Source organism: Saccopteryx leptura, chromosome 1 (genome assembly GCF_036850995.1).
Source record: "Saccopteryx leptura isolate mSacLep1 chromosome 1, mSacLep1_pri_phased_curated, whole genome shotgun sequence".
Lineage (NCBI taxonomy): Eukaryota > Metazoa > Chordata > Mammalia > Chiroptera > Emballonuridae > Saccopteryx > Saccopteryx leptura.
The window spans coordinates 15,876,519-15,889,011 of record NC_089503.1 but is presented as its reverse complement, the minus strand read 5'-3'; the positions used below and the strand labels follow the sequence as shown (position 1 = coordinate 15,889,011).

Here is a 12,493-nt window from a genome sequence, read left to right as displayed (position 1 = left end):
ATTTTTCTCTACTAGCTCACATTCAAAATGTAAAGAACACAAATATTCTTGCTGAAGTGTCTTCCATTTTCTAAAGAGGTATGCAGTTTTAACTCGAATACATCTTTTCTATCAATACTAGTCTATTTATTCTTCAACTCCCAAACTCATTCATTGCCTCCTGGACATAGCTTTTTCTTACCCCAAACAGCAAAAGTAGTGACTGTTTCAAATAACCATTATGTTGACATCTATCATATCCTGAAGAATAATTTTGTTATATTTTATCAAACTATTATTTGTTATAATGTACACTATCAAAGTAATGCATTGTTGTAGCGGACACTACCTCTACACCTTGGTAATAACAGTACCAAATCCTTATAGCATAGTCCCCAGCATCTTACCTGAGTTGTCTATTGTCTTCTTTTTATTACCTGGAGCTAAGAAATTGTTCCTAGAATTTTTTAAAAGAAAATTTTCATATTTAAATGACATGAAATGCAGTGAAAGTTTGAATTACCTATTTGTAAAAATTTGAAACACCTTCTGAATAAACACATGTTGCTTCTTTTTTATGTTTTTCTCAAAGAGAAATGGGTAACCATGGGGACTATATTAAAATGTTTAATTGTGGAGTCAAATCTCCAGAGGCAGAAACTTTCAGTCTCAAAAGAAAATAGTCATTTACATATATATAGAATGAAACATTGCATCATAAAGGGGTTCCCGATCTCTGTATTACCTTAATGTCTTTGTCAAAATAAAAATGAATTTAATTGCCTATTTCCATTGCCTCTCTTTTTGCTTTTTGTATTTTTAGCTTTTTTTGAATGACCATAGCCCAATACCAAATTATTATTCTTCCTTCCAGTGTATGTGGGGTGTGTGTGTGTGTGTGTGTGTGTGTGTGATCCTCCTTTTATCTGGATAACTTTACTTCTAGTCCCACTCTGTTCTGGAGTGAAATTAATAAGAAGAGAAAACTAATATCCATTGTACAAAGTTTAAAGCATAACTATACCCTGAGAAAATATGATATGAATAAAAACCTTACTTTTTCTTTTATGATTTTAAAATTATGTTGTTATTTTGCAATTATTGTCTATGATTCTTATCCTACAAGGGGAGAAATTACAGATTTTCTAGACTTCAATTCAAAAGTAAAACAGTGAAATAAACCACAATGAGTATCCAGATGTGTGGCGAGTCTGTTTGCGCTGAGAATTCAGAGTGCAGTTATGAAGTACTATATCACAATGGTCCATGTGAATTCATAACTAACTTCTACACCAGTCTGTGAGGTTGGTATTTTTCTTTTACATATGTTGTAAACGAGGCAAGAAATATATAAAGCTATTAAATAATTTTCAGTGAACAGACTATGAAGAAGTGGGATAGTCAACCTGTCACAAACTTATACATAAAGAATGAGTATCTAGCTACTTAATTTTCTTTTCCTGTTTCATAATATTTTATCTTAGTCAGTTAGGTTATATACATACACATATGTCTATATATACTTCCTTGTGTGTGTATCCTCTTCCAAATCCAATCTTCCAAGTTTCAGAGCAGCTAGAGTATCTTTGCATCTAAAGGAAATCCTTTACCATCATGTTAAATACTGTTTAAAAATTTGATTTGTGGAGTTTCCAAATCAAGCCTTAAAAACTAATGCCAACTGACAGCTATCAAATACATATTTATCTACATAATATTTATTTACTAGTGTATAATACAATTTATATCATGGAAGTACTTAAAAATAAGTTGTAACTGAGCTACCAAAAATGCAAATTAAGAAAGACAGAAAGAGAATCAGCATCATGAATTATCGTAACAGAGGAAGGAGTGAATGTAATAAAGAAAATATTAATATTATTAAATCATAAATAAAACAAGAACCAAAAAAAGAGATTGAATTTACTGAGCAAGAAATTATAGCTAAAAATCTTGGAAAATAAGTTTCATTCAGGAGGAAGCAGAAAGAATAATACATAAAAATATTTCAATTAAAAAAATGGTTAAATAATGAGTTGGAAACAGATTTTTAGTCACATGTACTGTGTCATAGGTATTTTACAGTAAATTATCATTACTTTAGGTGTACAGTTTGGTGAGTTTTGACAAACACCCAAACAGATTATTTTGGGTACCACCTTGTACCACCACCACCAAAACAGATTATTTCACCCAGTTTAACAAAATCCATTACAGCCCTTCACAGCTCCATGCCAACCCTCATTCTCTGGCCACCACGGGAAACCATTGATGTGATTTATATCGTGCTATTTCCTTTCCAGAATGTGATCATCATGCATGGTATCATACAGTAGGTAGCCTTTTGAGTCTGGTTACTGTTCCTTATTGTAATATTTATAGATCCAAACATGTTACTTTTATAAGTGTTCCCCTTTCATTATTAATAGTAGTCCATTCAAAAGATGTATTACAAGTTGATGACCATTCAGCGTATTTCCAATTTAAAGAAATCATGCACATACCTTAAGAAGCTAGAAAAGGCTCAAATAAACAATTTAACCCTGTATCTAAAAGAACTAGAAAAAGAACAGCAAGTAAAACAAAGAGGAAGTAGAAGGAAGGAAATAATAAAGATCAGAGTAGAAATAAATGACATACAGGCTAAAGAAACAATACAGAGGATCAATGAAACTAAGAGCTGTTTCTTTGAGAAGGTAAAAAAGATCGATGAACCTTTAACCAGACTCACCAATAAAAAAAGAGAGAGAACTCAAATAAATAAAATTAGAAATGAGAGTGGAGAAGTAACAACTGACACAGCAGGAATACAAAGGAGTGTAAGAAAAAAACTATAAAGAACTGTATGCCATAAAATTAGACAACCTAGGCTAAATGAACAAATTCCTTGAAACATATAATCTTTCAAAAATCAATATAGAAGAATCAGAAAACCTAAACAGATTGATTTCATCAAATGAGATTGAAACAGTTATCAAAAAACTCCCAACAAACAAAAGGCCTGGGCCAGATGGCTTCACAGGCTAATTCTACCAAATATTCAGAGAAGAACTAACTCCTGTTCTTCTCAAGCTATTTCAAAAAATTCAAGAAGAGGAAAGACTTCCAAACTCCTTCTATGAGGCTAGTATAATATTGATTCTAAAACCAGGCAAACACACTACAAAGAAAGAAAACTATAGACCAATATCCCTGATGAACTTAGATGCTAAAATTCTCAACAAAATATTAGCAAACCAGATACAGCAATACATGAAAAAAATCATACACCATGATCAGGTGGGATTTATTCTAGGGAGACAAGGCTGGTACAATATCCTCAAATCAATCAATGTGATTCAACACATAAACAAAAGAAAGGATAAACATCACATGATAATATCATTAGATGCAGAAAAAGCATTTGATAAAACCCAGCACTCATTTATGATCAAAACTGTCAGCAAAGTGGGAATACAAGGGTTATACCTCAACATGATAAAGGCCATCTATAACAAATCCACAGCCAACCTCATAATCAATGGACAAAATTTAAAAGAAATCCCCTTAAGATCAGGAACAAGGCAGGGGTGCCCCCTTTCACCACTCTTATTCAATATAGTTCTGGAAGTCCTAGCCACAGCAATCAGACAAGAGAAGAGATAAAGGGCATCCAAATTGGAAAAGAAAAAGTAAAACTATCATTATTTGCTGATGATATAATACCATACATAGAAAACCCTAAAGTCTCCATCAAAAACTACTGGAACTGATAAATGAATTCAGCAAGGTTTCAGGATATAAAATCAATATTTAGAAATCAGTGGCATTTTTATACACCAACAATGAATTGTCTGAAAGAGAAATTAAGAAAACAATCCCCTTTACTATTTCAACAACAAAAAAATAAAGTACCTTGGAGTAAATTTAACCAAGGAAGTTAAAGACTTGTACTTGGAAAATTATAAAACATTGATAAAAGAAATCAAGGAAGATACAAACAAGTGGAAGCATATACCGTGTTCATGGTTAGGAAGAATAAGCATCATTAAAATGTCTATATTACCTAGAGCAATTTATAAATTCAGTGCAATTCCTATTAAAATACCAATGATATAATTCGAATATATAAAACAAATACTTGAAAAATTTATATGGAACCAAAAAAGAACACGAATAACCTCAGCAATTCTGAAAAATAATAATAAAGTGGGGGGTTTCACACTTCCTGATATCAAGTTATACTACAAGCCCATCATACTTAAAACAGCTTTGTATTGGCAAAAGAACAGGAATACAGATCATTGGAACAGAACAGAAAACCCAGAAATAAACACATATATGGACAATTGATACTTGACAAAGGAGATAAGAGTATACAATGGAGTAAAGACAGTCTCTTTAATAAATGGTGTTGGGAAAATTAGACAGGTACTTGCAAAAAAATGAAACTGGATTACCAACTTACACCATTCACAAAAATAAACTCAAAATGGATAAAAGACTGAAATGTAAGTCGTGAAACCAGAAGCATCTGGGAAGAAACATAGGCAGTAAGCTCTCTGACATCTCTTGTAGCAATATTTTTGCTGATTTATCTCCATGGGCAAGTGAAATAAAGGACAGGATGAGCAAATGGAACTATATAAAACTAAAAAGTTTTTGCACAGCAAAAGACACCATTAGCAAAATAAAAAGACAACCCACACAATGGGAGAATATATTTGCCAATATGCCTGATAAGGGGTTAATCACAAAAATTTATAAAGAACTTCTAAAACTCAACACCAGGAAGACAAACAATTCAATCAAAAAGTGGGCAAAAGAAATGAAGAGATACTTTTCCAAAGAGAACATACAGATGGGCAATAGGCATATGAAAAATGTTCAACATCACTAATCATTAGAGAAATGCAAATTAAAACCGCAATGAGATACCTCCTCATATGTGTCAGAATGGCGCTTATTAACAAAACAACACATAATAAGTCCTGGAGATGTTGTGGAGAAAAGGGAACCCTCCTCCTACACTGCTGGTGGGAATGCAGACTGGTGCAGCCATTGTGGAAAACAGTATGGAAATTCCTCAAAAAATTAAAAATGGAACTGCCCGTTGACCCAGCTATCCCACTTTTTGGAATATATCTTATAAATATCAAATCACTGACTCAAAAGAAGAAATGCACCCCTATGTTTATTGCAGCATTGTTTACAATAGCCAAGATCTGGAAACAGCCCAAGTGTCCGTCAGTGGACGAGTGGATTAAAAAGCAGTGGTAGATATACACTATGGAATACTACACAGCCATGAGGAAGAAGGAAATCTTACCATTTGCGACCACATGGGTGGACCTGGGAACTATCATGCTAAGTGAAATAAGCCAGGCAGAGAAAGAAAAATATCATATGACCTCACTTATTTGAGGAACCTAATGAACAATGTGAACTGAGCAACAGAATAGAGACAGAGGTGAGATCAAGGGGACCAGAGAGAAAGTGGTCAGAGGAATGTAGAAGAGAAGATAGGATCAGAGAAGGGAAAGAGATTAATGAAGTCATATATATATATATATATATGTCAACCAGAAGCATCTGGAAGAAACATAGGCATATATATATATATATATATATATATATATATATATATATATATATATGACACAGCATTATAGAGAAGAGGACAGCAAATCCTGGAGGAAAGGGGGGAAGGAAATGGGGAGAGGGGGCATGAGGGGCCGAGGGGAATAAGGGGGTGGGGGAAGATATATTCAGTGAGACACTTGAATCTATGTAAACACAAATTAAAATCATAAAAAAATCATGCACAAACCCCTTTTCTGTGGACATCTGGTTTTATTTACCTTTGGTAAACAGAAGTAGAATTGCTGGATAGTATAGTTAAATATAAGTTGTTTGAGACAGACAAACTAACAATGTTGTGCTATTTTGTACGTTTTTTGTGAAAGGGACAAAGAGAGAGAGACAGAGGGACACATAGGGACAGATAGGCAGTAAGGGAGAGAGATGACAACAAGCATCAATTCCTCGTTGCGGCTCCTTAGTTGTTCACTGATTGCTTTCTCATATATGTCTTAAGTTGGGGGCTACAGCAGACTGAGTGACCCCTTGCTCAAGCCAACAACCTTGGGTTCAAGCCAGTGACCTTGAACTTCAAGCCAGAGACCTTTGGGCTCAAGTCATGCCTATGATCCTATGTTCAAACTAGCAAACTTGTGCTCATGTTGGTGAGTCCATGCTCAAACCAGATGAGTCCACATTCAAGGTGGTGACCTTGGGGTTTCAAACGTGGGTCCTGAGTCCCAGTCTGATGCTCTGTCCACTGCGCAACACCTGGTCAGGCTATTTTGTACTGTTTTTTTTACCAGCAATGTCTGAGAGTTCTTGTTGCCTTAAGTTATCTCCAGCACTTTGCTCTGTTTTTTTTTTTTTTTTTTAATTTTGTAAAAGTTTAGCTATTCTGAAAGGCACAAGGTTGTATATGTCTTGTGATTTCAATTTTAATTTTCCTAATGAGTAATTATTTCAAACAATTTTTATGTGCTTATTTGCTATATTTATTTTTTATTTAGTGAAATCTCTAAAAATCTCTTGCTTATTTTGTTATTTGGTTGCTCTTTGTTTTATTATTATTGAGCTATAAGTATTCCTTCTATATTCTGGATACATTTCTATCTATAGATAGGCAATTTATCAATGTTTCTCCAATTTGTGGCTTGACTATTCAGTTTTTAACAGTATCTTTTAAAAAGCATATTCAAAGTTTGATTAAGTTTAGCTTATTAACATTTACTTGTGCCTTTGCATAATATCTAAGAAAAATTTTCTTAACTTAAACTTTTTTATGTTTTATTCTAGAATATTTAAATTAAGTTTTATATTTAGGGCTATCAGTTTTTCTTTGATTTTGGTATTTGGTTGATGTAAGATTCCTTCCTTCCTTCCTTAGAATATTTGCTGAATATTTTATCCTACTATAATTCATTTCTTATTTGCACCCATTCTGTTCACTTTCATGTGTGTGTGTGTGTGTGTGTGTGTGTGTGTGTGTGTGTGTGTGTGTTTCTGATAGGTAGACCCAGTTAATGTGTTCTACAAAGCTTCCCTTGCTAAACCACCAAGCAGGCATCACTATCATTTTTCTTGCATTTTCTCCCCCAGAAATCATATATTCTGTTTTTTTAACCTATCCTTGCATCACATTTTCTTCATTTTATCGTAACATTCAAAACATTAAGTGCCTTATGGGAGTCATTAGATTCTTGAGAATTTCCTAAATCCCTCAAGAAACACAGGGGAACTTAAATAATATATTCAATATATCCTTTTAACCAGAAGTTTAACTCCAGGGACCCTGTTCCCATTTCAACTAAGGCAAACATAAAACCTGTCTTCTGAAACAAGGGTGTTTTGAGCATCTCACTCTTGTTCTCACGTCTTGGAGGCTGCTTCTTAGTTTCTCCTCAATTCAAGGAGCTGGAATTTCGGTTTTTCTACCTGTAACTTCTGTCATTTACCTAATTTATGAATGAATTTAAACATCAGGTAAACTGAACTATTATTTTTGTTTTGTTTTTGCTTTTGTTTCTGGGGATAATATAGAGAAATAAACCATGGGAATGAGTGGTTATGAAGGTTCCTACATGAGCTAAACACCTTGTGTTGGCCATTTTTTCTTCTGTTGGTAAGTGACATTCACTTATATGAATATACCATATACATACATGCTGGAAATACGTTAAAAATACAAAAACAAAACAAAGCAAAACAAAAAAAAAGGATGGAAAAGAAGAAATGATATTCAGATTTAATCTGATAAACACTACAAATTACAGGAGTGGCAGCAATTTGTAGTTTGGGTATTAATTTCTATTCCTTATCCTACACTTAAATTACATTTTCTACATCCATATCAAAATTGTTATGCGGCTTCTAATGGAACAATGAAAATCAGTGTTTTAATTCAATTTTAAATATTCTTGCTAAGGAATTAACTGTAACTCATCATAACTACATATTTCTATAGGGATTACTCCCCTGTCAGTAACTAGATCTAACATAGTTATCTTTATATTTCTTAATAATATTGCTGTCATCTGGCAACGCTGTTTTATTCTGAGTTTTAACTACTGTCCTCAGAAAGAGTGTCTCTGTCTCCTAAGTGAACGAATGAGGCCACCAAAACAGCATCCTTTATTCCTTGGATATAAAGATACAGTATTGTGAACTGTTTAAAAAATTATTCTCATATTTTACATAAATGTGAAAATATAGTTAAAATTTTCAGATAAAATGCAGTAGTGATCAAAATATCCTCATTGATTAAGTGGAAAAGACACTGAATATTCTAAGATATATGTTGCTGCATAAAAGAAATTTGTGAGTAGTATTGTATGTTTTATAGGTTTGCTCTGCTTTTTCTCAGAAAAACTAAAGATTCTATTTCCTGAGTTTTCTAAGGAAGATATTTTTATTGGATGGCATAGCCCAGTTATAAACTGTTGCTCACTGTGTTTTACATCTCACCTCAGTGAGAGAGCCCTCTCTCCCAGCCCCATTCCCAGTGGGCATCCTTCTCTGAAGCCAGTGCCTCTGGCTGTTTTCTAAGGATGGTTCCAGAGACTGTGGATGCCTTTCATCTCGTCCAAGTTAAAAAATAATGTGAAGTGCCAACAACGCATAAAGGCCTAAGTGGACTTTCTTATTTTAAATGCCACAGTGAAGTTTATTCTTTTTTTTTAATAAAGACTTTATTTGTTCAATTTTTTTTTCAGAAAGGAGAGCGACAGAAAGAGAGAGAGAGAGACAAGGGGGAGGAGCAGGAAACGCCGACTCCCATATGTGCCTTGACCAGGCAAGCCCAGGGTTTTGAACTGGCGACCTCAGTGTTCCAGGTCGACGCTCCATCCCACTGCGTCACCACAGGTCAGGCCAGTTTATTCTTACATTTTGATATATTTGACTTAGCTACTATTAAATACAAAATGAAGGGTTTATGAAAATTTCACAGTACCATAGATTAAAATTTCAACTTTGATTATTATACTTTATAAACTGGGTGGGTTTTTTTTTACATATTTTAGAATGAAATTCACTCAGTTTTCCCCCTTCACCCTAAGACCAGCATTTTGAATGAATCCTGAATAAAAAACACTAGTGTTTTAATTTTCAGCATGGAATTTCCTTATGGAACAAGCAAATAGTGCTTGAAAAGACGAGAGACTTTCCAGTTAAAATTTTCTAATCTATAGATAAAATGATCAGAGCAGAGAGGGCAGTAAGACACAGCTATTTAGAGATTTTAAGTAGTCTGAGTAGTGTAGAATGATTCTTCTCAGTTGTCTAGAGTCTTATTATTGACAGATCCTAAGAAAATCAAACGCATGGCTGATGTTAATTTTACATTGCTTACTGAATTCATCCGTTAGGGGCTGACAGAGCATGCTGAGCTGAAAGCGTTCCTCTTCGTGCTGTTTCTGCTCATCTCTACCATTTCTTTGGTGGGGAATCTAGAAATGCTCTTTCTAATCCAACTAACTGCCACACTCTGAACACCCATGCATCATTTCCTTAGCTGCCTGTCATTTGTGGATGCCTGCTATTCTTCAGTCTTTGCACCCAAATGCTGCTGAGCTTCTTTGTGGAACAGGAAGCAATCTCATTTCCTGCATGTGTTGTGCAATATTTTTTTTGTTAGTGTCAAACTGATAAAAACCAGGCATTGTGATATCTCAGAGATAAGTAGGGACATAAATTTACAAAGAGAAAAGAAAAAATTATAAGGCATATTTAAAAAGATATCTGGCTGACAAAACATTACATTTGCATACAACACACACACACACACACACAGTCACAACCACAATGGCTTTTTTTATAGGGAAGTCGGATCATGGACCTATTTAGTAAATAATTAAAAGAAAACTACAAAGACCCTGGCCAGGTGGCTCAGTTGATTAGAGCATCATCCTGACATCCTGAGGTTGTGGGTTCGATCCTTGTTCAGGGCACATACAAGAAACAACCAATGATGGCATGAATAAGTTGAACAAGTTGATGTTTCTCTCTCTCTTTCTCTTTTTCTCTCTCTAAAAATTAATAAAAAATCAAAAACACAAAAATATCCATTTATTTATTTTAATAAATTTTATTTAATATGTACCATATTAGTGTTTATTATATATAGTGAGCTGTTCCATAATCAGTGTGTTCTTAACTGTTATATTAAACTACCTTCCAAGGTCACAGATATCTTTCTGTTGAATTATCTAGTTTACAGGTGAACACTTTTTTCTAGAATTTTTCTCAACTCCACTCTCTTATACATGGAAGAATATGACTTTAGGATTGAAAAAGTAGAGCTTTATCTCTAAGCATTTTGACCATCCTCATCATTCTAGCAGCTCTTGTCCACCTAGCCACATTCATTTTTTTTTAGATTGACAGGAGCTAATACCACCTCTTAACGTGCACAAATTTTAAAATGTTATCATATCTTGAAAGATCGCCTCTGAAAAACACTCCCTGCTACTGATGATAATTTCTAGTTACCTCTTTTAAAGAAAATGACATAAATGAAAACAAACCAAATATGTCAGAGAAAATGCCATGCTTATGGTTTCATTGTCCTTTTATTTGCTTCCTTGGAAGGGAGAAGAAAGATATTCTTGGCTCATCAATCCCTCAAGTCAACTCATGTATTCTGACACCATCTATTCTGGATGAGAAAACTAAGCAAACCAAGAAGATGTTGGGGAGTAACTATACCATGCCAACTGAATTCCTGCTTGTTGGATTCACGGATTATCTGCCTCTCAGAATCACACTATTCTTGGTGTTTCTCATAGTATATGCCCTAACTGTGGTGGGAAATATGTGCTTAATAACCCTAGTTAATGTCAATTCAAGCCTGCAAACCCCCATGTATTATTTTCTCAGCAACTTGTCTTTCTTAGACATCAGCTATTCTACAGCAATCACTCCTAAAATGCTGGTGAATTTCTTATCATCCAGGAAAAGCATCTCTCTCTCTGGCTGTGCAGTGCAAATGTTTTTCTTCGGTTGTTTCGCTGATGCTGAGTGCCTCATCCTGGCAGCAATGGCATATGACCGCTATGCAGCAATCTGTAACCCATTGCTCTATGCTACGCTTATGTCTAGGAGAATCTGTATAGGCTTCATTGCTCTGGCGTACTTCAGTGGAAGTGTGACTTCGGTGGTACACGTTTACCTCACATTCAAGCTGCCATTCTGTGGCTCCAATATTGTCAACCATTTTTTCTGTGATATCCCACCTCTCCTGGCTTTATCATGTGCAGACACCCATATAAATGAGCTTCTGCTCTTTGCCTTGTGTGGATTTATCCAGATTAGCACATTTGTGGTTATATTTATCTCTTATTTTTGTATCCTCATCACTGTCTTGAGCATCAAGTCCTCAGGTGGCAGAAGCAAAACATTCTCCACGTGTGCTTCCCACCTCGTAGCGGTCACCTTATTCTATGGAACACTACTGTTTATGTACTTACGCCCCACCACCAGCTACTCCCTAAACACTGATAAGGTAGTTGCAGTGTTTTATACTGTTGTTTTCCCCATGTTTAACCCAATAATCTACAGCTTCAGAAACAAGGATGTAAAAAGTGCCCTCAAAAGCGTATTCAAAAGGAACTGGATTTTCAAATCAATGAAAATTTAAATCACTGAAAAATATTTAAGTCATAGCCTGTCCTTCCAATCTCATCAGCAATACTACGTCATGAACATCTCATGTGTCAACTGTTTTGAATTAATTTCCAGAAATAAAAATGATTTTCCATCTTCACGTCTTCACAATGTTTTCATCCCCTTTTACGGAAATGTTCTCTCTAAAATTATTCAATTCTCGCCCTGGCTGGTTGGCTCAGTGGTAGAGCGTTGGCCTAGCATACGGAAGTCCCGGGTTCGATTCCCGGCCAGGGCATACAGGAGAGGCGCCCATCTGCTTCTCCACCCCTCCCCCTCTCCTTCCTCTCTCTTCCCCTCCCGCAGCTGAGGCTCCATTGGAGCAAAAGATGTCCCGGGTGCTGGGGATGGCTCCTTGGCCTCTGCCCCAGGCGCTAGAGTGGCTCTGGTCGCGACAGAGCCATGCCCCGGATGGACAGAGCGTCGCCCCCTGGTGGGCGTGCTGGGTGGATCCCGGTCGGGCACATGCGGGAGTCTGTCTGACTGCCTCCCCGTTTCCAGCTTCAGAAAAATACAAAAAAAAAATTATTCTATTCTCTAAAATACTACTGAATTAAAATAAATAATACTATTCTGCAATTAGTGTTCTCATAAATCTTTGTACATTGATTCACTGTAGTATTCTTTATCATGTTATACCAGGGGTCGGGAACCTTTTTGGCTGAGAAAGCCATGAATGCCACATATTTTAAAATGTAATTCCGTGAGAGCCATACAACAACCTGTGTACATTACGCATTATCCAATAAAAATTTGGTGTTGTCCCAGAGGACAGCTGTGATTGGCTCCAGCC

At 35.4% G+C, this 12,493-nt stretch overlaps 1 protein-coding gene across 1 annotated transcript; it reads left to right on the top strand.

Moving 5' to 3' along the window:
- The first annotated feature begins 10,723 nt into the window (after positions 1-10,723).
- Positions 10,724-11,674, top strand: LOC136388650 (olfactory receptor 5AS1-like). The gene has a single exon (XM_066360472.1). The coding sequence runs from the start codon at positions 10,724-10,726 to the stop codon at positions 11,672-11,674; it is 951 nt and encodes a 316-aa protein (XP_066216569.1).
- The last annotated feature ends 819 nt before the right edge of the window (positions 11,675-12,493 follow it).